The 27,918-nt window shown below is 36.3% G+C and overlaps 3 protein-coding genes across 5 annotated transcripts in view; 1 reads left to right on the plus strand and 2 right to left on the minus strand.

Annotated features, from left to right (window-relative positions):
• Positions 1-1,770: 1,770 nt before the first annotated feature.
• On the minus strand, positions 1,771-6,920 carry LOC122086377 (acyl carrier protein 2, mitochondrial-like). Its single transcript, XM_042655153.1, has 2 exons — positions 6,630-6,920; positions 1,771-2,247 (listed from the first exon to the last, which is right to left on the minus strand). The coding sequence occupies exons 1-2, from the start codon at positions 6,828-6,830 to the stop codon at positions 2,071-2,073; spliced, it is 378 nt and encodes a 125-aa protein (XP_042511087.1). The 5' UTR covers positions 6,831-6,920; the 3' UTR covers positions 1,771-2,070.
• A 4,536-nt stretch (positions 6,921-11,456) lies between these two features.
• Positions 11,457-27,918, plus strand: part of LOC122078929 (E3 ubiquitin protein ligase RIE1-like) — a 32,370-nt gene continuing 15,908 nt past the window's right edge. For 2 of the 3 annotated variants that reach the window (XM_042645143.1, XM_042645151.1), the window contains exon 1: positions 19,762-20,476. In XM_042645143.1, the coding sequence (XP_042501077.1) occupies positions 19,971-20,476 (506 nt within the window). In that variant the 5' untranslated portion in view covers positions 19,762-19,970. Of the gene's footprint in view, positions 11,475-19,761; positions 20,477-27,918 lie in introns of those variants that run through there. The other variant, XM_042645135.1, reaches the window with a different exon arrangement.
• Positions 12,217-13,288, minus strand: LOC122078949. Its single transcript, XM_042645160.1, has one exon. The coding sequence runs from the start codon at positions 13,136-13,138 to the stop codon at positions 12,575-12,577; it is 564 nt and encodes a 187-aa protein (XP_042501094.1). The 5' UTR covers positions 13,139-13,288; the 3' UTR covers positions 12,217-12,574.

The following is a 27,918-nucleotide window of genomic DNA, read 5'->3' on the forward strand; positions in this document are numbered from 1 at the left end:
TTTCGGAGATGAGTTCTAAGTTCCTGTTTCTTTTTCTTCTGCCAAATGTAGCATTGTCAATTGCCCACTTCTATATTCCAGTGGAGTGGATACCATGGTTCAAAAAAAAATTTGATTTTTTTAATTTTGAGATGTTCGAAATGAAGTAGGAGACGAAACCCAGATCAGCACTGTCTTGCTGAAATTTAGCTCATTTCGGTTTTAAAAAAAAAAGTATTATTTCAATGAAATTTCAATCATTTTGTTTGCACTTAGTTCTCTAACTTCGTTCATATCGGTCATTAGCCCCTTAAACCCTTTTTTTTTTTTTTTTTTTTCTTCGGTCGAAATAATTGATGTTAAGTCAAGATCAACAACTTAATGGACATGGAGTAAATCTTTCTCCAAGGAAAGTATGGTGACTTAATCATCGTTATAAATTTGACATTTTTTTGAACAAATAAGCCAATAAAAATGATGAAGTTGACCATTCTTATTAGATTTTGTTTTTTTTTTTTTTTTCTTTTCTTTTAATTAAAGGAAAAAAGAAAGTCTTGTCAATCTGTTGCAAAAACGCCCATTCTGTGAAGGTGCAAAAGGACCAGGTTGCCCCCTCCTTAACATACGCTGAATATACTCCTATGAATTCTCCCATTAGCCCTCTGGTCTGGTGTTTCTTATACCAAACCAATAGGGTTATCTCGCCCTATTATATTGCCTACATCAAATTGGCAAGATTCTTTTCTTTTTGCCCCTTTCCTTTTATCTTTCGACACTACATTTTAATATTAACCCGGGCCATAAGAGTCATAAACTAAAGTACACAAAATCTCCTTTCAATTTGATTTTGATTAATTGGAGAACTGAGTGCCCGTCTAATATACGAAAAAAGATGCACTTCGAAATATAAATGGTAGTTTGTGTGAAAATCAGAGCACTGGAGGTGCCTTCTATCACCTTTTCAGTGTGATAACCCCAATCCACGTACAATTCACACGAGTTTCATTCCGTCACTGACAAACGGTTCTTCCTTTGTTGAGATAGAGTCGACAGACTAAGCACCAACTAGATCGCCTATGAACAAAGTAGCCTTGACGTTAAATAAAATGGATTGTTCAGACTTTAGACCTGCCTTTTTCTTCTGAGGAAGCCGTTCTTCATTAGAAATGGACTACCACTTAAACTGCACAAACCTAGTAAGAGAGATCTCTTGATTAAATAGCTCATGCAATAGGAAACTGCATGCTCCCGTGGTTGTCAGTTGTCACTGTTCTTCCTTCTTGTTGGGAAATAGCTATTTACCCAAAAAGACAGGGAATCCATCAAATGTGAATTGAGAACCCAAATTTACCATAAATGAAACTTGATATAGCTTTTTCTTTCTAACTACTTCCAAGTTATGTACTCTTCTTCTAGTTGTCTTGATGAAGATCTTAACAGCTTAATCATGTCTGCTATCTATTGAAGTGTTCTTCAAAAATTGAAACATAAACTTACAGCCTAACTTAAGCATCCAATGGAGCTAGAGTGGCAATATTTAAGGGTTTGATGTCTATGCAATCGAAGTAGTATATTAAAAACAGTGGCATCCATGTATCATCTTAGATTGGAAACTCATGCATTCAGATCTTTTAATGGCAGTTAGCCAGAAAATGAATGGCAGCTACAGAGTTTTTAATACTCCTTTAATTGCATCAACAACCACCCTTTAATAATCGTTTCGGTTCTGATTTCTACCTATAACACCCTGAACAAATATCAAAATCAAACTGGTTATCCGGAACAACAAAATGACACAATCCATCAGTAGCTTCAAACCAATGTTAAGGACATTGCCAGCAAGTCTGCAACCAACATCAAGGGCAGAAGTACAACAATTTCTCTTGCTCGAATATAATCTTGTCACGACAAATTTTAAAATCCGTTCTTATTCAACAAGATCTCCAAAGATGGAAAGTAAGGAGCATCTGAAGGAACAAACAATTTATCAAAATTCAAATTTCTTGGGTAGGGGCATCATTCCAAGGGGTAAAGCTAACTAGGGTTTAAAGAAAAGGCATGGAACAAAGAACAAATAAAGTTTCCTTGGTTCTACTTTGCTTGGGGGTGTGAAGCAATGAAGTCAACAGCAAGGTCAATGGAGTTGATCTTGTCTGCTTCGTTATCGGGGATCTCAAACCCGAACTCTTCTTCAAAAGCCATAACAATCTCTACAGTGTCCAAACTATCAAGACCAAGATCATTTTGAAAATGGGCATTTGGTGTAACCTACAAGAAAATGAGATACCAAAAAAAGCATTAGTACATAAATCTAACCAAATACAGAATAGCACAACACAAATTTGTTTCCCAGATCGCGTTCTAAACATCGTCCCAGAAAGACCATGGCACTCATGAAGATATTTCTCACAACACAGACTCAATTCTCTAGAAACCACAGGAGTGCCACTGAGATGGTCAACTTGCAAATGGCAACAGAGGACCTAACACCTAGATTAAAGAAATCTTTTTCCCTGTTCACTGTTGCAGCTTTTGGCCATTAAAATGATACTAATCTGAATTATTCAAGCCAATAACAGTGGACCACTACAAATTCATCTCAAATAAACACATCAAACCTTATAATGTTTCCACTGCTTGATGGCCATGCTTTTCACATTAGCTATGTCATTGTAAAAGCTTGAACAAGGAGAATATCCTTAATTATACCAGGTAATACAAACATATGAGGTATAAGATTTTCCAAAGATATAGCCAAAGTGAAAAAATAAATAAATTAAATTAAATTAAAAAAATATATATCTTTTCAAGCTGAGGTTTCCTGCAATAACGTCAATGTCCTATCATATGTATGGCTTCCAAGCCAAAATTAAAAACAGATCAAATAGAGTATCAGTAAAATCTGACAGCAAAGGATGTGGGTTTAGTCAGTTAACACTTGAAAGCAATTTGTATGTAGTAGAATTCCCAGAAAATTGAATAATCTCATCAGTTTTTGGAAACTTCTCCATTAATCAGTAATTAAAATGATTCCTTGGATACCTATGATGAATTTATGCAAATGACTTGAGATTACAAATAGCAACAAATAACAATACTACAAAAAAACATAGAATAGCCCTAAGGCTTCAGACAGGTCCTAAAATAAATAAATACACACACACACACACACACACACACACACACACACACATATATATGGGGTAAAATCATGCAATAAACATGTAACCAAAGAATAAAGATCAATTATTATCCACCGCAGCCCTCCAGAACCAAATAGTCAAGTTCTAGTTCTCCCCATGAGACCAGAGAAGGGCTGAATGCCAAGGCAGAATTAATGCTTTATAACCAAAAGGTTTCAAGATAAGCCAAGTTAGAGCAGGATGGAATGAGTCAATATTGGCAAAAATAGGAATTGAAATGAAGGGCAAGTACAAGATGTTGCTCACATAAATGTAGTGGGGTGGATGAAGTAGAGAATTTCATGGTCAACAGGTCATATAAAAACAGAAGAATAAATTTTATGACAGATAAGGGACCAGCCGAGCGGCAATGCAGTATAGTGGTGCTACATGCTGTACAGGATACAAACACGCATATAGTTGAAGGAAGCATGCAGATGGAAGCATGGTAAGAACCAGAACTTGACTATTTGGTTATAGAGAATCAAGGAAGATTTTGCTCGCATAAATGTAGTGGGGTGGATGAAGTAGAGAATTTCATAGTCCACAGGTCATATAAAAACAGAAGACTAAATTTTATGACAGATAAGGGACCAGCCGAGCGGCAATGCTGTATAGTGGTGCTTCAAGCCGTACAGCATACAAACACGCATATAGTTGAAGGGAGCATGCAGATGGAAGCATGGTAAGAATGGGAAGGATAAGATTAGAAATATCTACATTCGAGTGGACTTAAAGTTGCACCAACAGGCAAAGAAATAAGGATAGCTCAATTATGATAGCCCCAAGATTCCCAACATGCATAACGAAGACCAACAAATGCATATGTTAGGAATCATATATTGTAATTTGAAGGTGGTCAGAGGACAGTACCAGAGGTACCCCAGAGTTGACAGGGCATTAGTGCTTCAGAGTTAATAAAGTGTTAACTTAAACAGAGTCTAATGGCAATTTGTTTAGCCAATTACTTGACTCGAGTTGAACTTATTTTGTCAAGTGGATTCTATACTCCCATTATCATAGAGAAAATGATGAGGGAAATATAAAATTATGGACAAGAAAATTCTTAAGGCAGAGGTGGAAACTGGTAAAATCATCCAGGGTTGACCATTAAGGCAGCAAGAACTAACCACCAAACCTGTTCTCATCCAATTTAATTAAATCCAAATCTCACCTATGAAGGTCAGTAAGATTTTCAATGAAACGCACTTTGTGAACAGATGACCACTATGTATCCAGCTTACTTCCCAACCCCAGCCCAATCCATTTACAAATCAGAATGGTTTAGGGAGATTTCAGTAATCCAATCGAGAATGATTCTCTTATGCCAAAGCTCAAACAAATTATTCGTATGAAAGATTTTTGCCTTCTGAGTTCTAGCCAACAATAATCAGCTCAACAGACCAGTGCCAAACCAGACAAGTCAACAGACCCTACCCTAAGCACAGCACAAACTCCAAATTCTGGTATTTTCCATACATAAATACTTGGGCACCAAACCTTCAAAATATTAATTGATTCCAGTAATTGGATATCACAATCCTTGATCTATGTTATTCCACTATACACATAAATGACCAAACATACCATATACAGGAGGCTTTTGCACATCTCTCCTTTCCAACTCATCAATGTTCATTTTCAGCCTGCCCCGAGCCTTTTTTAGCTCCATCCATTTGGATTTGATCACTCCTCCGTATTGGAGCATCCAAAGGCCTCTTTTGGACATGTCCAAACCATCTTAATCGACATTCTCTGAGCTTATCCTGAATCAAGGCAACTCCCAAGTCAGTTCTTAGCCAGTCATTCCTCACTCTATCTCTCAGAGTTTTGCCGTACATCCATCTTAGCATCCTCATCTTTGCCACACCCAACTTATATATATTACGCTTCTTGAGTGTCCAGCATTCCGTGCCATACATCATAGTCAGTCTTACAATTGTCCTGTATAACTATTAACCAGCTAATCTACAGTATACTTAACACTTTATTTTTCCTAGTGCAACTTTTTTTATCCTTTAAGCATCATGAAGCATAAGGTATTTTCTTCCGTCTACCAATATATGCAGTAAAAGGACTGGATCTTGGGATCGATTCCTGCCTTCAATTGGGGTTGGGTGGTCCATGGGGAAGGGGGGTTAAAGGAAGGGGTGAAAATGTTGTAAGCAACCATAAAAGAAAATATATAACATGGTTTTCCTACAAGGAAATTAAGGAAAAAATTTACTTAACAAGCGAAAAGGCTTGCCCCATGGCAGGTTAGATAGGTCAAAAAATTTTGTAGACAGGTAGACACCAAGGTTCACTGCTCACAAGTCAAGTGTTATGCCAATCCAAGTTTTCCTAGTGGCAAAACAAAGAATGGAAACTCTGGGACTACCAAGGGCATGCAGAAGAATACAGTGAGGGTGCATGGACACATACGTGAAGGAATGGCACTAGATGTGAGGGCAAACGGTTGAATTTGGAGACTAAAATTTGACACATGGCCTTTTCAGACCATTCTCTAGGCATTCAATTGTCAGATTAGCCAATCACTCTTCTACATGGCAAAATGGGTTTACCCATTAAGAGATTTTTCCCTTAAGGGCCACATGGAAACTTTTGCAAAAATAAATGCAGTAAAATAGAATGACCATAACAGTATGATATGGAACATTCCCCCAGAAATCAATCTATAGAGAGAAGAGATCAACTCTAGATGTGCTCCTTGGTCCCAGGGCAATAAAATCAAAACACTCTTTTTCAAGTATATCACCTTGGCTCAATGACAAGAAAGCAGCCTAATGGAGATGTCTGATATAACATCTACAACTTCTTCATGGTGCAAACTTCAAACCCTATATGCAACACATTGAATATGCATAAAGGAAGAAGGAAGAGAACATTTACTACAGTAAGAACTTATCAAAGACACACAAGAACATGATAAAAAAATTACTACAATAAGAACTTACAAGTGGCTCGTTTGGCTAATTTTCTAGCAATTGGAAAGCAAACCCGACATAAACTTATCATGGAGACCAACCCTATGAGAACCTGAGACATAATTTACGAAAGCAACTCGACAATGAAAAAAAAAAACCTGCATAAATTTAAATCGCCAATTGGCATTCCGGGAAGCAAATGAGTCCGAACTCCCGACAGAGATGAACTGACACTCATCGAAGAAAAATTAAGACGAAGGCTGAAAGAACGCGATGATACATTTTCAGCTGAGATCAGAATTGCCTAAATGTTTAAACTTTCACTCTTAAATCTTGATTTTAATCACTCAAGTATTTCCGTTCATGTGTTTCATTTCCACTTCCTTAAAATTAAAACAGAAAACTGGAGATTTTACTCGATCAGGACCTAAAACCCTAATTTATCGTCTCCAAACATAAGAAACTGAACCAGATTTGATGAAACGAAACAAGAAACATTAAATACCATTAAATTCCTCTCAAAAAAAAAGGAATAGCTTACCTTCGAAGGATCGACCTTCTGAAAGTTCTTTACCACACTGATAACACGATCAGCGACCTCCGATTTGTTGAGGAAAGAGCCTCTAACCTCCTCAGAGAAGTTACGACGAAGGATATTATTGACTGAGAAATTGAACGGAGTTGCATTTCGAGCCTGAACATTCACTCTCAGGTACTTCAATAGAGCACTTCTAGCCGCCATGGATAGTTGAGAGTGAGAAACAAAGCTTCTGGTTCTTTCGTCCCTTCGGTGGAAGCGAGAAATGGTTTATGAAGCCACTTATGGGAATTTTGGATTAAAAATGAGTAGTTATGTGCTTCCCATGACTTATGATCAACGGTCTCAATTTGGGTCCGGAATCGAGAACCATCTGAGAACCGACCCGCTAAAACTCAGATTCGGCCCATCTCGTTATTAAAATGGGATGGTTCTAACTTCTAACAACTAGTACTTTTGGGTTAAATGAGACGGACGGTTTTAGGACTGGTTTCAAAGGAATCTAGAATAGAAAGGCGAATAAGAAATTGGCTAGAACCAGAATTGCTACATTATAGAAAGGGGAGGAAAAGGAAATAGCCAAGAGGCTTAAAAAGTATTTGGGCCTCTCCGATTTTTATATTAATTCTGACTTCTTCCTGATTGTGAGATTTATCCCTCAAAATCATATACATGTAGAGCTGTTATTCTGTTAGTATCGTGTTCAAGAAGTAATCAAACTTTGTGATTTCTTGAGAATTCATATCTCTTTTTCATTTCAAAAAAAATGAATCGCACAGTGGATTAAATAGCTAACTTTGTATGTAAATCTACTATAAGTTCAATTTTTCACGGTAATAATTCTCTTCCAACTAATACTAGTTACATCATTGGTGAGGATAAAGCAGGATTACCAATCTTTAGGATGTAATATTTTTATTTTTTTTTTGAGGTTTTTGTTTTGGGTTTTGTGAGTTTCAAAGTAAGGCGGGTTATGTCCCTTTTGTTTCTCTTATTTAATAAAATTCTAGGGGCTTTCCTGGGTCCCAAATAATTTTTAGGTTTAAAAGAAAAATACTTAAACAATCATACACTCATACTCAATACCTCCTACTGAGCATGATCTACAATCTGTTTAATATGTTATAGTTTATGAGGATTATGTTGTAATTATAAGTTCTTCAAAAAGAAAAAATATTTTAGTTATTGGTTCAACAAAAAACTGTTGTAATTATAAGATAAAACTAAGGGTTATCAATTATGTTGGTAATTGTTATTACTAAATACTAACACAGTTGTTATATATTTGAGTGTTTGTACACTTAAAATTGATTGATGCTTGATATTTTGTGTACATAGAAATATAATATATTTAATAATTTGTATGGTTAAGAAGTTAAGTGTATACTTAAATATTTAGACATTTGAGTCTAGGAAGAGATTTCTATACTCAAATCGCAAATACACAGATGAGGAATCGAACTTGAGACTATATGCCTATCCACACAATTTCTAATTCATCATAATCATCTGGACAACCCACTGATGAGTAATGGACATCAATTCACCGTGCCTCACCAACATCATACAACAAAGAGGGGAGATACATGAGGAAAACAGAAGGCTCACATCAGGACTTTTTCTTCCTTCACCGGAGCTGTAAAGGAACATTTGAGACTTTGATCACTCAAATACATTAAAAAAATCAGAGCCGGATCATCCCATTATTAGATGGATCGGATCTGAAAAGAATGATAAATGGGCAACTTGTGCCCAAAAAGATGATAATTGGACAGCTTGGATTTGAAAAAATGGAAAGTGAGCTGCTTGAGCTTAGAAAATGATAGGAGGTATGGTCCTTGATTATATCGGCATCAAATCCTCTCAAGTGTCATTGTGCATCCGACGGCCAAGGGTGCATGCCTAAATGTTACCGATTGTCTAATGCATGCTGGCTGCACTGGGGCATTATAGAGGATCTGGATCCGATTATATTGGCCTATCTCAAATGATAAATGAGCAATTTGGTTCAAAATTGGAGAGGGTTCCATTGGGACCCATTTTCATTACCAAAAATCCTTTTTATTTGGTCCAATTTTCTCCTCCCTTGCACCTCGAGCAAAGAAAAAATCTAAGGTTAATCTAGAAAATTTTATTCAAATTTGTTTTGAAGTATTTTCAAAAGGAAATAAAATGTTGTTTGACGTGGACAGCGTGGTGCATGTGTCTAAACATAGAAAGGGTGAAATGACTACCCTATCTTATGTGAAATGAAAAATTATACTCTTGTTGGATGCCCCCTGGGTGCTCTCATTGACCCCCCCTTGGTACAAGAGTCATGTAACTTGGCAACGATTCGAAATTCATTTAAAAATTGATTTAGTTTTTTTTTTTTTTCTTGAAAGAGGTAGAGAACAAGGAATGTCTCATCACTAAAACCTAGGAGTCTACATCTTAATCTCATATCCTAGTGATTTTGAGGAACTTTGATTCAACGAAAGTTCCTCTGAATAAGTTTTTCATCACTAAGAGCTTCTCCATTGCTAATGTGACCCTATGATTGAACCTTGAGTTCATCATACCTTATTTTTCATGGTCACATGTGCCCCCTTATGGGTTAAATCAGAGAGTTTAGATGCATCTACGGTGAGAGGATTCTTTTTTCACTATGGGTTAAGGAAGTCCTAATACTAGTTTCGTCTTCTTACCAAAATAATATTTTTTTTTCTTGAGATTTATGTCCCACATGTTGTGTTAATTATTTAGTATCGCAACTTGTCACAGGTCAGATGTAGTATTGATATGATAGAGGATAAAAAAAATTCTTTTGGGGTGGGGGAGTTTGAGTTAAAATTTAACATGTGAGAAGGGAAACTTGTGGTAGACTTGTCTACAAAATATAGGTTTTATTCGATCTATCAAGTGGTAGATATTTGAACCACTTTCTATGTCGTAGAAGCATTGGTAGTTAGGCGTGTTCTCCTCATTGCTAATTCTAAAGGTATTCAAAACCTCATTGTGGAAGGAGATAATTGGTGATTATACAACTGTTTCTTGGCAATTTTCAGATTGCTCCCCTAAAAATCGCAGGAATCATTTTTTACTGCATTCAGCTTAAATCTCAATTTCAACATCTTGCTTTCACACATGTCTATCGTGAAGCTAATTATATTGTCGGCTGTTTGGGAATCTTCCCTTCCCCCTTTTGTGTCCCGTTTTTGACTGATGATATTCAATCGGTTGCTTGTCCCCAACTTGTATATAACTCTTCTTTAATATAAGTTCTTTTCTCTACCAAAAAAAAATGAACCACTTTAATAAGTTTACCAAATTGGCCTATACTAAAACGTTTTGACCAATGATAAATTTGTACTCATCAAAAATTAAGTAATTGTTTAATAAAAAAAAATGCAGAAAAGGATATACCTTCAACATCTCTCTCTCTCTCTCTCTCTCTCTCTCTCTCTCTCTCTCTCTCTCTCTCGCCTATGAGGGTCTCATGTACACAGATTGTCAAACCCCATTGCCTTAGAAAATAGATGTCCTTCCAATAAAGTATATGAGTAAGCAAATTACCCCTATTAACTCACTTTTTATTCTTTCAAGAAATTAAGAAATTGATAGTAGTGAAATTTCGTAGAAAAATCTAAGGCCAATAAGTTTGGTTATCAAGAAATAGATAAAAAAAAAAAATTGAATTCAAGGAATGATTCAATATCTATCTATCTCTCTCGTCAAATTCAAAAGTTTATGATTTTTTTTTTTTTTAATTTATTTCTTCATAACTAAGACTAAAGAGATGGGAACCAAGAAGTAGGTGTGACCGTTGGCTGCGTGTGTTTTAAAATTTAAACTGAGAACACATGCTGGTCCCCTCTCTGTGCCAGACATGTTCTGACTTTTTTTGGATTCACCTCTTAATTGCCTCTAGTACTGCATGAATGGAATGGAATGGAATGGAAAGAGACAAAGGATGCGGCAAGCAACCGTTGCCAAGGGATTGGGATGCATCCCCACCCCATCTTACCATGAGATTTTTTTTGGTGGAAATCCTCCCATGAGATGATGTGGGCATTTTGGTTTGACTTTCAAGTGCATATATCACTTTCATTTGTTGTTGGTTTGTGTTGGGCACCTAATACAAATTTGATTCCCTACTATGTTATACACACATGAGAAAGGTTCCTCTTGCCTATAGGTAATCACCCCACTCATGCATCTCATACCATCCATAGCGTGTGGGAACTTCTCCCGAAAGGAGATCCCCATACCCTATGGACGGTGTGAGATGGTTGAAGCCACACCCCCATGAAAGGTGTGAGATGGGTTGGGTGTTGGCAAGAACCAGGGAAAGGGGTTAGATTGAATCTCTTGCGTTTGAAATCACTGTACAAAATAATAATAATAATATATATGGGAACAAAACGGTTTATCTTAGAATCGCAATTGAAGTTACTCCTCCAAATAATAATTCTTTCACACTTGAGCAACCGTAGGGATCGATCTCAATACTTTGAAACTATGATCCACGCTTAATTTGAGAAAAGCAATCCACCATTAAAGTTTTCTCCTTGACACACACTCACTCAGAAAGGAGAGAAGAATGGAGAGAGAAAACATGGAAGAGGAGAGAAGAAATTTCAAAAAACTAAACCTTTTTTAGGGTTTTCTTTTTTGGTCAAATCTTTGTTTTCTAAATAAAGAAAGCCAAATTTTGATGGTAAAGACATATCAAACATTGGGGTGATTACCGGTAGAGGAGGAGATCCAGACACTGCACACACGTTCATACATGCAGAAGAGAGAGAGAGAGAGAGAGAGAGAGAGAGAGAGAGAGAGAGAGAGAGAGAGAGAGAGAGAGAGAGAGAGGTTCCATTAATCATCTTGCTATTATGTTTTCAACTATGTTGATCCATTTTAATTGTATGTCTAATGATAGGGATAGATAGACATTATTTGATAATTATTCTTCTCCATCTTCTCTCCCTATAACCTTGTAAAAGATCTCTACAATTTCAGTCACTTGCAAAAAAAAACTATGTATATCTCCCATATTGTTAAACCTAAGAGCTACAAGCAAATGTTTAAGGATTCCAAACGCAATAATCCAATGGAAAGATGAATTGATCTGAATTTCCAAGTTTGGAAAATTAAAAACCTAAAGAATGTCATACTATTGATTCTATTACGATAAAAGGGGAAACTCACATACAAGTTTGAAAGAGGTTTAGATCGAGCTGAAAAATTAGTTTGAAAGATCAATATGAGAGGCTCTTTTTTTTCTAGATGGACAAAGTTTTTTTTTTTTTTTTTTTTTTTTTTTTTCTCTATGTAACCAAAGATGGTTGAACTCATGACCTATTAATTTCTTACCAATTGAGCAATGACTACCCTTTGGGGTTCGAGTAGGTCTTTGTTAATCTAACGCTACAATTTTTTATTTATCAATTTGACCTATGTAAAAAAAATCCATGTACAAATTTTCTATATTTTCAATATATATTTTTTTTTTGGCATTTTACTTTAACATAAATAGTAAAAAATATTATTTTACTAGAAAATTTTTTATTTTTCATCATTTTACATGGAAATAAATGGAACCAATATATAAAGAGCTTGATCACTTTCAAAGTAGAACACGTGTTCAAAATATGAAAATATACGTATTACATTCCACGTACAGGCAGAAGATCCAAACTCGACACAATAGATTGAGTAGCAAATACATAATTACCAACAGAATAATAAATTAACTAATGTAAAATGAAATTGAAATAGATCTACACATCCATCATCAAATCAATAGGTCCCCCACACATAAATTTCATGTTTGTATCATACAATGTCCGCTACCTCAACGATACACAAACAAGTATAGCAAAAGACTTTTCTTCCTATTGACAAACTCTACACACAAAATCTACCCACAAGGAGACAACAATCAAACCAAACATGGCAATAATAGAGTTTCACTTGGCATCTTTAGCTCTTGGACGGCACTTGGCTAAGCCAATGACGGAACCATACTGTGGAAGCCGCCGCCCACCTAGCATTATCCCTTCCACCACATCTTCCCTTGAACCACATATCCCAGCTGCCTGCCTTAGCAATAAACCATTAACCAATCTATTGCTCTTCTTCTTCTTCCTACTCTCCGGCGACACCGACTCATATTCTTTCCGGTGATGTCGATTTCCGGCACTATTAGCTTCAATGAGATACTCTAGATGCTTGGATATCCTCCCAACTTCATATTGATCAAGTAGAGAATTGTCTGTGTGAATTGGAGTTAAATTTATGCTTGGTGACCATGATGATGATGATGATGATCTCGCCGTGTTTTCATCGGCTATCCTCGTCGCTTCTAGCTTGTATCGAGATGGTCCCGGGGCTCTCCATGTCGCTATGAGGTTGAATTCGCGCTGTGGTTTGCCTTCCGATGAGCCTGATCCATGTTGGTACCATATCCATGCTGCAGCTTTTAGGAAGGCCAGTTCTTCTTCGGTGCTTGAGTTAGGGTTTCTTCTCTCCATGGAAGTCTTTAAGAGGAAAGGGAAGTATAGGCAAAGGGAGTTTCAGATATGAAGCTTTAGAGGGAGATAGTGAAGTACTTATTGGTGTACTTTAAGTCTTTAACCATTGCAGTGATTCATCTTTTGCAAAAAAAGGTATCCTTGATGAGATTGCCTGGTTTCAATTGTGGAATCTATCGTTGTATTTTCTGGAAGGAGTATATAAACATTAATGAAGAGGCCCACGAAGCGCACTAGATTTCAATACTTAGGTGGGACTGAGTGTACGGTCCTAAGAAGACCTGTGACTTGTAGTGAAAGGAATAATCCTCCTTGGGATGTTATCGGATCCGGAAATACCCATTGATTGGATATTGATATAAATTGAATTTAGATTTTTGAACCCAAGGGGTTAGCACAGTTGGTGAGTAACGAACTTGGTACGAGCTGCAAACTTAGACAGTCACTCACACGGGGTGTTTAGTGCTTTCAGTAAAAGTTGAATGGTTCTCATTTTGTTAGTAAATTAAAATATATATATATATAGGTTTTTGACTATCCATTTACTTCCTTGAATTGTGTAACTCGAATTTGCTCTCAAACTATGTTTCTCAATTGTCTTAGCTTTTTACCTCATTCTCTAGAATCGATCAAAATTTTCAAGAACCCTCAAAATCATTAGTTATTTAATTTTTTTTATCATTAATTGATATTTATTTTAATTGAATAGATTATGTTCTGAATTTTTCGAATTCGAATACAGAAACCCCTAGACAGATACAGCTGCAAATTAAATTCGAAATTCCCACTATCCTTTTGCGTCCTTATTTCTCCCATGATTATTCACATTGTTTTTCTTTGGCTTTATCTAGTGGGGGTTTTGAAGTGGGTCTAACTTTTTCTGGTTCTACATATGCATGGTAGCCTGTAGGTCATTGATCAACATTGGAAGTCTTGGACGATGCTCAAAATATCAGCTAAGAGCTATAATAGAGATGGTGGGCGTGGTATAGCCAGTTTAAAAGCAGTGACAAATGATCACTAGTTTGGATGGACTATCCTTTCGATTCCGCGTATGCTCAGTGTTGGACACATGTTTTATTTACGGGCTTTCAGAGTGTCTTGTGGGGCATTTCTGAAAGCGAAAAGGCTGTGTGTACGAGGCCGGCTTATCTACACATGTGCACATTGCTTATAGAATCTTTTTCTGATACTTATTATATTTATTGTATAATGTCTCTGTCTAACACATGTGTTGAGCAAAGAACATACGTTTTGTATATCCATATAAACAAATAAATCGAACACGATAAAATGGACAATTAATAAAAATAACTTTTCTATTTATAGGATCTCAGTTTAATCGTGAAACATGGAAAAGGCTAAAAAGAGACGCTGGCGGCAAAGAGATCTATAAAAGTGAAACTTGCGTATGGTAGCTAAGGCAGAGATATGAAGATGTGAAAGGGATTCATTTATGTAACCCATTAGGCCTCTTATATGGGTTCTTTTCCCTGCCAAGCATCCTATGGGAAGCGAATACAAGTGAGGAAAAAATCAATAAATTTGTTGCTTTATCTTTTGATAATTTTAGGGGTGCAACCGGGCTAGGCTTAGGTGGGTCGGGTCAGATTGGATTTTTTCAGATCCTAGCCACTCAATCCAGGCTCAGCTCAGCCTAAGGTCGAGCTGGGATATTGCAGCCTAGTCCAACCCTACTAGGCTCAACCCAACCTAACACAGCCCTGATTGAATCTGGTTGAGTGGGGTTAACCCTTATTGACCTTGGTAGCTCCTAATTTTTTTGTTGTTTCAGGGCTAAGCAAGACCAAGTTAGCCCAATTGTACCAAATTGAAGGTGGCATGAAATCTGAGAAATAATTTGAATTTTGGTCTCAGATATAGAGTCAAATAAAATCATATACCCTCTTATATATTGATATTTTCCCTTGATTTTCAACCATTCATTTTTTTTTTCATCATTTTTCTAACCTTTAATTTTTTTGTTGGATTTTTAAAGCTTTAGTTTATTATTTGGCAAATCCATTGGTCTGAAACTTGATATATGCGTGCAAGATGTTAGGGCTTATTTTTGTTTGTAAATTTCTGCTCCATCAAACCTACAAAACATTGTGGATACCCAGGCAATACAGGGAGGCCTTTTATATGGGCAATCAAGGGAACCTCCTCTTTCCTCTCTTCACTATTTTACATTTACACCATTCCCTATACTGTCATATAGTCATAGTAGCTATCTTGTCTTTCTTTTAGGGCAGAGGGTTTGTCATGACACTAATTAATGTGGGGAGGAATCTATATTCCACATCAATAATTATCATAAAAAATATCATCCACATGAGACTCATATATTAAGGGTTGAAGCATGGTTTCAAGTATCGTTTTTATATCGGCCGTATCGATATCGATTGAGATCGATCCCTAATCCCTGATTGATCCATATCAATTACCTGAATCATTTCAAGGTAAAACAGAAAAACAAATTGTACTTCTTAAAAAAAAAGGACAAAATGATCGATCAGATCAGTATCCATATCGTATCGGTATTGAAACCCACATTGATACAGATACATCCCTTAAATCCATGGGTGGAAGAGAGAAAATAATAAATAAATAAAATCATATCAAAAGGTTGTGGAGAAGTTTTTTCCTTCTTTTAGATTGTGTTTAATAAAAAGGGTATCAAATAGTAGTAATTTTTATATTTCTCTTTATTTCATAGTTCATGTTGTAGATCTATGACATCTTTCGCTTTATTTTAAATGATGGATGATACATGGACTCCAATAGACTTTATTGTAACAATAAAAAAAGGCTCATGTTAAATTGCCTTCCCACAGATGAGCTCCAACAAATAATAATGTGGGAAAAGCATCTATGGGCCTAAGGCGTCTCCTATGTCCCTTAAAACTGTAGGCTTAAGTGTTTCCTACCTGATAGTGTAAGCTAAGTGATTACAGAAGCAATGAGCACCCCTATCAATTCAATCAATAGTGAGCAAGAAGTCATTTCATAAGGGAGGAGAGATAGAGAGTGGAGGATGCTAGCGGAAGCTACGCTCTAGGGCAGGAAACATTTTCCCTATGAAATGGAAAACATTCTAGATAATATACTAGTCATATGTGTATCTTAAGATATTGTTCCATTCAAGACATAAAAATGAAGTATTTAATAATTGGGTGGTTAATAACATTTCTTTCGTTATAGTTCTTTATTGATTTTCATATATTACTATAGTATCTTTGTTGTTAAATCTGCATATGTTTTCGGTCAACATCATTGATCTCTATGTACCATATTATCCATTTCATGCTTTCATTCACACTTAACATTCAATTGACCTCCATCGGGGAAGAGCTTTTAGTTCAATGGCAAACAATTAGGTAGTTGGGCTTTAGCATAGATCTAGGAAATAGAATATTTGACCCTCCTAACCCCATTTATTTTAATATAATAGTAAAAAATTAATAGTTGGTATTAAGTGTTGCTAGTATCCCTTTGTTGGTCCCTTGTGAGTCCTATCTAACCCTTGTGGGTTTATAGTAAAAAAAATAATTTGACTACCATCCTTGCACATTTTTCAAATAACAAAGTGGAAAGATAGCATTAAACTCAGCCCTACCTGGCGATTAAAATGTTTTGGTACTGTGTTGGTGAGTACAGTATGATGACTATAAATTTAGTTCTCTTTTTCCTTTTTAGTGTAACCATAATTTTGAATGAGTATTGATACATATTAGTTGTATAAAAAAATTTTGCCTCCAAAAATATTGATGCCAACATGATTTTGACCATTTTACTCTCTGTCTATGACTCTATATCGTATCATCGAACTAATATTGGTGTCCACTGATACCAATAAAGTTGTCCAATATGACCGATTCAATATCGATTCTTAAACCCTAAGGCTAACATGCTCTAGTTTTTTAATATTATCCCCCTCTTTTTGTATTAAATAATGTATCTTTTTGTTTTGAGCCCAACATTTTGAGCCAACCTAGGTTTAATTGAGCCCTGATAGATTGAGCTAGGGCTGATATTTCCAAGTGTGAAAGGTTTTTGATTATGTTGGGTATTATCTTTGATAAATATATGGAAAATGAACCTTACCAGTCTGGTGTTGCCTATGCCTAGATGCAGGCAGATGCAAAAAGATCATGCTACTCCCCGCCCCCCACCCCGTGTGTGAATATGCTCCAACGCGACCTCCCATTGACCCTATGCGTTGGTGTTACCTACACCAGAACGGCAATGTTCTTTTTCCTATATATATTTATATGATTGCAATAGGTTTGTATTGTAATTTATAGTTTCTTAATAAATAATTTTATGGTTAAATTTGTTGACAAACTAAAATAATTCTACAATTATCAACGAGATTTTTAAGAATAAACTTATTTGAATGACCAAAATATTTTCCATGTGGCAAAGTCGCCCAGATATTTGTGGTCGAGTAGATTTCAAGATTCTCTATTTACATGTCAAGTATCAGTGAAGACAAATTTCATCAGATGGCATAATAAACCTTTAAAAACATAAAAACTTTGAGAAGATGTATGGACTTGCATGGACGGTTGAGAAATACAACGATATATAAACATTAATGAAATGATATTTGATTGAATTTGATTATGAAATTTAACATTCTAATTATAATTGGAGAATTCTTTGAATAATACGTGTCAATGATTTGACATTCCACTTTTTAGGGTTTTCCATTTTTTTTTTCTTTTTTTTGTTTTAGTGATCCATATTCTTTACACAACTGCTTTCAAAAGTCAAACTCTTCAAAAATTGAAACCGCAACCATATGTTGATATGGACCTATCCATTAATATTTTGGATATTTTCATATTACAATACAAAATAACTTGGTTTCCTTTTATGCACCCAAAATATATTCTTTAAATACTTCATTTTATTGTGATAAAAAAAAGTTGTAGAAATAACCTTTTCGTAAAGTCGGAGTAAAATTATGTACATTAACACCTTTTCTAGACCGCCCAATAGTGAAATTCTAGTGCATTAAATACGCCTTTATTTTAACAAATGATTGTTATTGCAAATAGGACCATTTGTGATTTTCCCCACAAAATAGATATAAGACTTTTAGTTTCTTAGTTTTTCTTATCTAAATTGTTTGTTATTAGTGATTAGCTGAGAGGATTTACATTAAAGATTAGGATATCAATACAAAACCATATATATACATGAGAGGCATGTCAATATACAAGATTAATCAACACCATATTCTCTTTATCCAACAAATGGAATGGTCACATCATCTATTTATGCAGAATAGATGTCTTGTGAGATTTAACTTTATCACAATCCATTGTGACATTGATATTTTTGATAAAATATCAATCTAGTCACTAAAATCAATTTTTTCTTTTAATGGGAAACGAAAGTTGCATGGTCGCATGGCATGCCATGGCCTATGTGCCTAGATATTGGAACACATGAAATTATTTCTCCTCCCTCTGTGAAATAAATAATCCTATTGATGTTGTTGTCCTTGCACATGCTCTCATTGGGCCCAATTTTACACAAGAGCCACATAACCATACAACGATCTCTTTGCCTTTATTTTGTTATCATAAACCTTTTGACATTAATCTTACATTTTTTTTTTTTTGTGGAAACATTAATATTTTAACTTAAAAATCATTCTAAGTCAGTTTACTTATTATTTAATGGGAAAATGGTTTTTCATTCAGAAACATGACTCTTGCTTATGCATAGAGTGCACTCATGGGCATCGACCAAGAGGGGTGAGATGGTCTGTATCAACCAGGAGGGGTGAGATGGTCATCAAACTCATCACACCCCTTGTGTTTGGGCGCAGAGACACGCTCTTGAACAAAGAATGTTTTTCCTTATTTTATCATCACAAAACTTTATGACGTTAATATTTTTCCTAAAAAATAATTTGAACATTAGTTGAATCATTATTTCATTATTTTGTTATCACAAACCTTGGTCACGTTAATGTTTTTCCTAATATTTCAAACATTAGGAAAATCATTATTTTCATTATTTTTGGATATTCATTATGATTATTTTACAATCGTTAAAATAAATGACCATTTTTTTTTATAGGTACCACGTTTTCTTAAGCCATAGCGAAGAGAACAGTAGAACACCAATGACCATCATTGCATTTGAATGAATATTTGGAAAAAGCAAAAAGTATTTCAGACCTCCGACACACAAGAACTCAGAGACAAAGAAGTGGAAGCATACACTACACAGTCGGACAAGGAACAAGTCCCAATCAACTTTATCCGATACGAAACGAAGGCCGACTTAATACTTTCTCGAGGGTACCTTCACTGTGGGCTCAAGCGAATCCCACTTTGCTTCGGTTTTAGCTTTAGACAGCAGCCAAATGTATAACGCCTTCAAAGGATACCACCCCTCCATAACCAGGTCAACGGACATCACAGCCGTCCAAAACATCAATATCCATCAATCAAAAAATATTTTCGCATCCAACGGACTGTATTTCCTTGCTACTTCTAAGAAGTATGGAAGAAAGATACAGTTTCTAACACCTTAAAATTTACTAGTCAAAAGAGAGAAGCGCTCGATCAATGAAGAAAACCAAAACAGACTTGTTTGGGAAACGATGGTGCAATCTTCATTTCCATCTAAGTTTCAAGCCAGGCATAGAGAGAGAGAGAGAGAGAGAGAGAGAGAGAGTAGAGAGAGAAAGTAAAACCCGAAGACTTCCTGAAACCTCAGACATGTTATTGTCCTCTTCTTCTTCTTCTTTCAATTCTTCTTGTTTTTGTTCTATTCAATTCTTTCTCTGCAACTGTCCGTACTAGAAATGGAGGAAACATCAACGACCGTGACTGTCGATGAGGCATCAGCGCCTTTACTACGTCCGAGGCAAGGAAACAATACAGATTCGACGGCTCGTCCAACCACGCTTGCGCTTTTGCTTGGTCGAGCAGCTGGTCGGCGAGGGCCGTCAATGTTGGTGCGTGAGACGGCGGCGATACAGCTCGAGGAGAGACGTGCTGATTGGGGTTACTCGAAGCCTGTTGTTGCTCTTGATATTGCTTGGAACCTTGCTTTTACTGTTGTGGCGATTGTGATGCTTAGTTGTACAACAAAAGAGCAGCCTAATACTCCGATTAGGGTTTGGATCTGTGGGTATACGTTACAGTGTGTGGTTCATGTGGCTTTGGTATGGTTGGAGTACAGGAGGAGGAATTTGCGAAGGCCTCGTGGTGGTGGTGATGATGGAATGAGGACGTCTGATTCTGATTTGAATGATAGCGATGAGGATGATGGAGATACCTGGGGCTATAGGAATGGAAGTCGATCAAGGTTTGTTGAGTAATATCTGAAAACAACCTTCTTTCGGTTTCAATTGGGATTTTTCTGATGATCGTCGATCATAGCAGACTTCCTTATTTCCGTATTTATGTGTTTTAGTCTCGTAGGTTAAAATTTGTGCTTACAGTATAATGAATTGATTATTCTTGAAAGATGACAGAATTAAATGAAATGATATTCGGTAATCAAATCTCTCCGACAATCAGAAGTGTTGCTACTGGCGAGCACCAAAACATTTGACCAATTTTTTTTAAGAACCTAGGAGATTTCGTGAGGTCACCTTTTGATGAGAACCAATTATGAAATGATCTGCACCCTTTGTATAATATTACCCTCAAATTTAAGTGGGATGTGTTGGTTAGGCAAAACGCTATGCACTCCTCACCACATAATCCACCCCACTGTATGATTCTGTTCAATAGGATTTTAGGTATCTTGGCCTGCTGGATTTAGGGTAGAATTAAGGCCCAAACTGATGGTGAAATTCGACTCAACTCAACTCAATTTAGTCTTATCCCAACCAAACGGGGTTTGCTACATGTACTCTTTTTCTCCATTCAGCTCTATTAAAAGCCATACCTGTTACTAGTGCTAAACTAGACGTGTCTTTCCTCATTTTTAGTGTCATTTTAGGCCTATCTCTGGCTCTTCTAGCTCCTTCAATCATAATCAAATCATACCTCTATATTGCAGCATTCAAAGGCCATAGATCAGGTGAACATACAGCTGCGGTCAAGTGGACAATAGGACCATCTGATCCTTGCTCTTCTGAGTGAATGGCTTTCTCAGTCCTCTAGACCAGCCCAATTGGGAAAATTAGATTCTGTTCAAATTCTCAGTGGCAAAACAGGATATGACACTGACAATGGAAAGCTGACTAAGATATCAATGAAAGAAACAGTACTAGATGAGGGAGATATTTAGGGAACTAGCTCACGTAATAGAGCTTGATACACAGAAGGAAAATTAAGAATTTAACTAAGTTGCATACAGGAAAGGACTGATTGAAACAGACCATTCAAACCCAGAAAACAGCGTATTGAGACTGAAAATAAGAGATTTCTGATCTGTTTAAAAAGAAATGGGAGCTGAAGTTAACTGAAGAAATCAATTGAGTTTTTTTATTTAACTCATTGTTGACTTCTAGTGCAGAGAATCTGTCCAAAATCTGGGTAATGATAGTAACAATTGTAAAACTAATAGTTCTTGAATCCAAATAATTCCAAATTTCTTTATGCATAACATAGACTTAGTAACCGGGTTACTCACAAAAAATCAGAAGTAAAATCAAACGTTTCATATATATTTCATGTAGCCCAATCCTAGTGTACAGATTACACCAGAATTCTGAGCAAAGAAAATTACGAATATATAAATCATACTTCCCGTACTCAAATGATTCTTAAAATTTCTAGAATGATTAACAACTTATAGGTACTTATACATACCAAATCTCACGTCCAAATTCAATGTATAAGTTGGGTCTTTAACTCTACCTTTACAGTATCATAGTTTCTATCTTGTTAACAGACCGGGTTCAGGTCTATAATTTTCAGACATAGCAAATGAGCTTAGATCGAGCTCAAATTTTTCAGGATACCTCTAGACAACATAATGATCATACTGTAAAAATTTCAACTCGATAATTGATTCAGAGGTCAAGTTTCTATCTGCATCTTTCTTCTGCCCAGATTCTGTCCTTGGCAGAACAAAACTGATTTCATTCTTTGTAGCCATAAACTCCCATTTTTCTTCTCTCTTTTTCTTTACTCTTTACCATCAGAGTTGATATTTTGGAAGACGTTCAATATAACCAAATCAGCTTTAGTATCCTAGGTTTCATGTATATTTCAATTTCTTTATAGTAGTTTCCCCTTTTGAACCCATTTGGACAATGTTTTTTAAAAACTCAAATAACATGGGATTTTAACTATAGCTGTTGCAACTCCTTTTCGTAAATATACTAAATAAAGTTGACTTTAAAATATCAAAATAGGGGAGGAGAAGCCAAGAGCTCAGCTGGGCAGTAGCAGGCCGTGAAGTTGGACTTCAACCTGGCATTTCACAGCCCCCTCTTCAACTCACTTCTCTCTTTCCATTTCTCTATATGAACATTCCTCCCCCCTTCATCTTCTTTTATTTTCTTTGCCTCTTAAACAATAATTAAGTGAGGTGAGTTTCAGGTGAGGAAACAGGTAGGTCCCGCCCCATCTTTTCTCACTTTCCTTCTTTTTCATCTCAACTGACACAATAGACAAACCCCCCCAAAAGTCTCTCATTGTAACTCCCTTTTGTCTCTTTCCTTCAATTGTCAAACCATCCCAACCACTTGCCTGTGTGCATATAAACACTATATATATATATTTTTGTGTGTGTGTGTGTGTGTATGTATATATATATATACACGTACTACTATTACAAACATGTAAATCGGAAATGGGAAGTGCTATATATATATATGTATACAGATCTTGAAGGACATAGAAATGGCCCAGTTGTACGTAGATGATATAGTCAGATTACATGGAGTGCCAGTTAGTATAGTGTCAGACAGAGATTCCAAGTTCACTTCACGTTTTTGGCAAAGTTTGTAGAAAGCTATGGGTGCTCAACTTGACTTTAGCATAACTTTTCATCCACAGATAGATGGACAAACAGAGAGGACCATTCAAATTTTGTAATATATGTTGAGGGCTTGCATTATAGACCTCAAGGGCAGCTGGGATGATCACCTACCATTGGTGGAGTTCGCATATAACAACAGTTATCAGGCCACCATTGGCATGGCACCATATGAGGCTCTCTATGGTAGGAAGTGGAGATCCCCAATATGTTGGGATGAGGTAGGAGAGAGGAGGCTGTTAGCACCAGAGATTTTACAAAGGACCTGAGATAAGGTCGAGTTAATTCAGAAGAGGATCAAGACAGCCCAAAGTCGGCAGAAAAGCTATGCAGATAATAGAAAGAAGTCTCTAGTGTTTGAGGTGGGAGACATGATATTTCTCAGGGTATCTCCTATGAAGGGAGTCATTAGGTTTGGGAAAAAGGGCAAGTTGAGCCCTAGATATGTGGGACCGTTTGAAATCCTAGATAGGATTGGGAAAGTGGCTTATCGAGTTGCATTACCGCTTGCCTTATCCAGCGTGCACAATGTATTTCATGTATCTATACTCAAGAAGTATGTAGCGGACCCTTCTCACTTGCTAGGATATGAACCCCAACAGTTAAAGGAGGATTTGTCCACGAAGAGGCACTGTACAGATTTGGAAAGTAAACGACAAGTACTTCGTAATCGGACGATCTCTTATGTGAAGGTGCTCTGAAAGAATCAAAATTCAAGAGGCATCATGGGAACGAGAAGAGGATATGCAGTGCAATTACCCACATCTTTTTGAAAATTGAGGTACGTACAAATTTCGAGGATGAAATTTTTATATGGGGGAAAAAATGTAATACCCCACTCTCCATTTTTGATTTACATGTTTGTAATAGTAGTGTATATATATAGTGTTTATATGTAATTGTATACATCAATTCCATCAATGGAAACACACAAGCAAGTGGTTGAGATGGTTTGACAATTGAAAGAAAGAGACTAAAGAGAGTTACAATGAGAGACTTTGGGGGGGTTTGTCTATTGTGTCGGTGGAGATGAAAAGAGAGGGAAAGTGAAAAGGTAGGACAGGACCTACTTGTTCCCTCACCTGAAACTCACCTCATCTAATTGTTATTTAAGAGGTAAAGAAAATAAGAGAAGAGGAAGGGGGGAGGAATGTTCATATATATATAGAGAGAGAGTGGAACATAAATGTGAGAGAGAGAGAGAGAGAGAGAGAGAGAGAGAGAGAGGTGGAGAGTAGTGGTTTATTTATGAAGGGAGTGTGTGTACAACTCTTTCAACAAGAAAAGAAAGGGAAAAAAAGAAGAGAAAAGAAAGAAGAGAGTTAAGAGGGAGGTGGACTATTGGGGTGGCTGTGTTTTCTTCAAATTCAAGTAAAAAAAGTGGAGGAAAAGATGAGAGAAAGGACTCCAACGATTTTGGTGGAGGAAGAGCTTCACAATTGAAATTTCAGAAAAGAAAGAGGAAGTGGAGGTGAGGTTTTTAGCTTCTCAAAACTTAGTTTTTTCATAAACTTGTTCTTCCATGGTTGCATAAGATTAAAAAAAGGGAAATGGAGAGAGAAGTGAGTTGGAAGAGGGGGCTGCTGCTAAGGCCAAGTTGCAGTCCAACCTCATGGCTTGCTTGCTACTGCCCAGCTGAGCTCTTGACTTCTCCTCCCCTATTTTGATATTTTAAAGTCAACTTTGTTTAGTATATTTATAAAAAAGAGTTGCAGCAGCTATAGTTAGAATCCCACTGTTATTTGAGTTTTTAAAAGACATTGTCTAAATGTGTTCAAAAGGGGAAACTACTTTAAAGAAATTGAAATATACATGGAATCTAAGATACTAAAGCTGATTTGGTTATATTGGAAGTCTTCCAAGAGATCAGCTCTGATGGTAAAAAGTAAGAAAAGAGAGAAGAAAAGGGGAAGTTTATGGCTACATAGAATGAAATCAGTTTCGTTTTGCCAAGGAAAGAATCTTGGTTAAAGAAAGATGCAGATAGAAACTTGACCTCTGAATTAATTTTCGAGTTGAAATTTTTTACTGTATGATCATTATGATGTCTAGATGTATCCTGGAAAATTTGAGCTTGATCTAAGCTCATTTGCTATGTTTGAAAATTACAGACCTGAACCCGGTCTGTTAACAGGATAGAAAAACTATGATATTGTAAAGGTGGAGTGAAAGACCCAATTTATACGTTGAATTTGGACATGAGATTTGGTCTGTAGAAGTACCTATGACTTGTTAATCATTTTGGAAATTTTGAGTCATTTGAGTACGGCAAGTATGATTTATATGTTCGTAATTTTTGTTACTCAGAATTCTGGTGCAATCTGTACACTAGGATTGGGCTATACGTAATATATATGAAGACTTTGATTTTGCTTCTGATTTTTTGTGAGTAACCCTGTTACTAAGTCTATGTTATGTATAAAGAAATTTGGAATTATTTGGATTTTGGAACTATTAATTTTATAATTGTTACTATCATTACCCAGATTTTGGACAGATTCTCTGCACTAGAATGAGTTAAATAAAATAAGGGTGAGATGTTAGAATGGCAAGCTGAATTTTAGCTTAAAGAATGACCTAAGGGTGAGTTAGCTCTCTGTTAAAAAAAAGTGGTAATTTCAGGAGATGCTTAAAGGGGATAAAATCATAGATGTTCCGGGTTGTTACCGGTGTACTTACCGACATAATTTCGATATAACTATAAAGGGATTTTATTGGCATCTTGCCTATTAAGCTAAGATCAATAAAAAGAGAGATTTAATGATATGTACTGTTATGTAGAAACTTGAAGTCCAAGGGGTTTGAAAGCATTGGAAATTGTGTAAGTACAGTTGAGGACATTTATAGTGGAGGTACACAGGTGAGGGGAATTTGGCCATATCCTTACATGTTTTGTCATTTACAGTATATATATATATATGTATGTCATTGCCTCCAAGATCTGTTTTACGTCTTTATATATGTCAAAATATTATTTTCATGATTTGTTATAAGTGTGAGGCATGATAGACATAAGATAAAATTAAGGCAAAAAATGGACTGAAGCTAAAGGTTTGTCAAAGTCCTTTCCAACAAAGGAACTGGGAAGGATAATAGGGTCTTTCAATGTCCACCCTGCTAGTATGGGACAGTCAGGGGAGGACCACTGGGCTCCATCAATATCCCGCTCCACCCAATTGTTGAATTTACAGTGACAACTGGACGCCGAAGTTGGTAAGTAAGATAATAAAGAATAGAAAAGAAAAGAAAAAGATTAAAGATACACTCTCAAGACACGACCCATATCCTTTGAGCTAAAGTGCAAGAAAAGGGCGAGGCGTTGAGAGAGGAGCATGTAGGATGAATTCTCAAGACACGACCTAGATCCTTTGAGCTCAAGAGTAAGACAAGGGCAAGGTGTTGAGGGAAGACATCCTACCCAGAAGTAAGAAAATAAAAGAATAAGAGTAAGAGTAAAAAAGAAAAGACATGTTAAAGAGGGAAAAGGATAATGTTGAGTTTGATTGAATGTCATGCATGTCAGTATATGTATGATCAGATATACTATAGTTTCAGATTTATGCATTCACAAAAGTTGATTTGTGTGATGTTTCTTCAGTCATACATGTTCTACTTCATGATATGATTGAGTTTTCCTCACTGAGCTAGTTGAGCTTACCCCATGACATATAACTATTTTGCAGAGCCAGAATATGTGCCATGTCATTGTGCATAGTGTGTATTTGGTGATAGAGGTGCTGATTTTCCTTCCTCCGAGGAATAATATGAAGATATAAACATTTCAGACTTTGTTAGACTTTTTGAAAGAATGTTTAATAACTTTGAAATGGATTACTGTACGTTTTATTTATTTGATAGGTTTAGACATATTAAGACTGTCGATGTGTAATGAAGTTTTAAGTACGACTTAGTTTCCGCTGTAGTATTTATGATATGTTTTCAGATTAGTTTCCGCTGTGTATGTGTTTGGGTAAGAGAATTGGAAGATTATGCCATTATTTAAAGGTGGCCTGCGAGGGTCTGCACCCATATCTCACCCGGATTTGGGGGCGTTACACTTTCCCACTCCAACAACCCCTCTCATTCCCTTTCCATTTCAAGAGTTGAAAAAAAAATCCCTGTATCACATCCCAATTCTCACAGCAAAGCTCCCCAACCCACCACCCCTTCTGAAACCAAAATCCTCTTTTAATTTCCGCAAACCAGACCCCCCACCGCTCCTTTTCTTTTCCCTTTTCCTTGATTGATCCCCCTCCTCCCGCTAGGGTTCTGCCCAAAAAAGAAAAAAAAAAGAGTTCCAGAGGAGAAATCGAACTTATCTGGATTCGGTGCTCCTGTCGCGAGTCTCCTTTCCTTGGTAGAAGCCGACTCGCACAACTAGACTGCCACTTGTCCTTGGAGTTCCTCTCCCCTTCCTTGCATCGACCCTTCTGCTATTACGCAACCAGCATCTTCACGCTGGTTTCCCTGAGTTCAACAGCACAAAGAACCATTGCTGGTTTCAGGAGATATTTCCCCTCTGTCGATATTGAACCCCACCACCCATATTATATCATCTTTTATTTGTTTTCTCCTATTTTCCCTCCCTTTTCTATTTATTATCTTTTATTTGTTTTCTATTTTAATTTCTAATATTACAATTGTGCCACTCACTAAAGAACTTCAATTTATTTACATTATGCCACTCACTCCTTGCTTTGAGTATCCAACCATAGTGATTCAAAAAAAAAAAACCATAGTGATCGAGAGAGAGAGAGAGAGAGAGAGAGAGCAAACCTTGCTGATGGATTTGGATCTTTTAATGGATATCC

This window comes from Macadamia integrifolia, chromosome 1 (genome assembly GCF_013358625.1).
Source record: "Macadamia integrifolia cultivar HAES 741 chromosome 1, SCU_Mint_v3, whole genome shotgun sequence".
Classification (NCBI taxonomy): domain Eukaryota; kingdom Viridiplantae; phylum Streptophyta; class Magnoliopsida; order Proteales; family Proteaceae; genus Macadamia; species Macadamia integrifolia.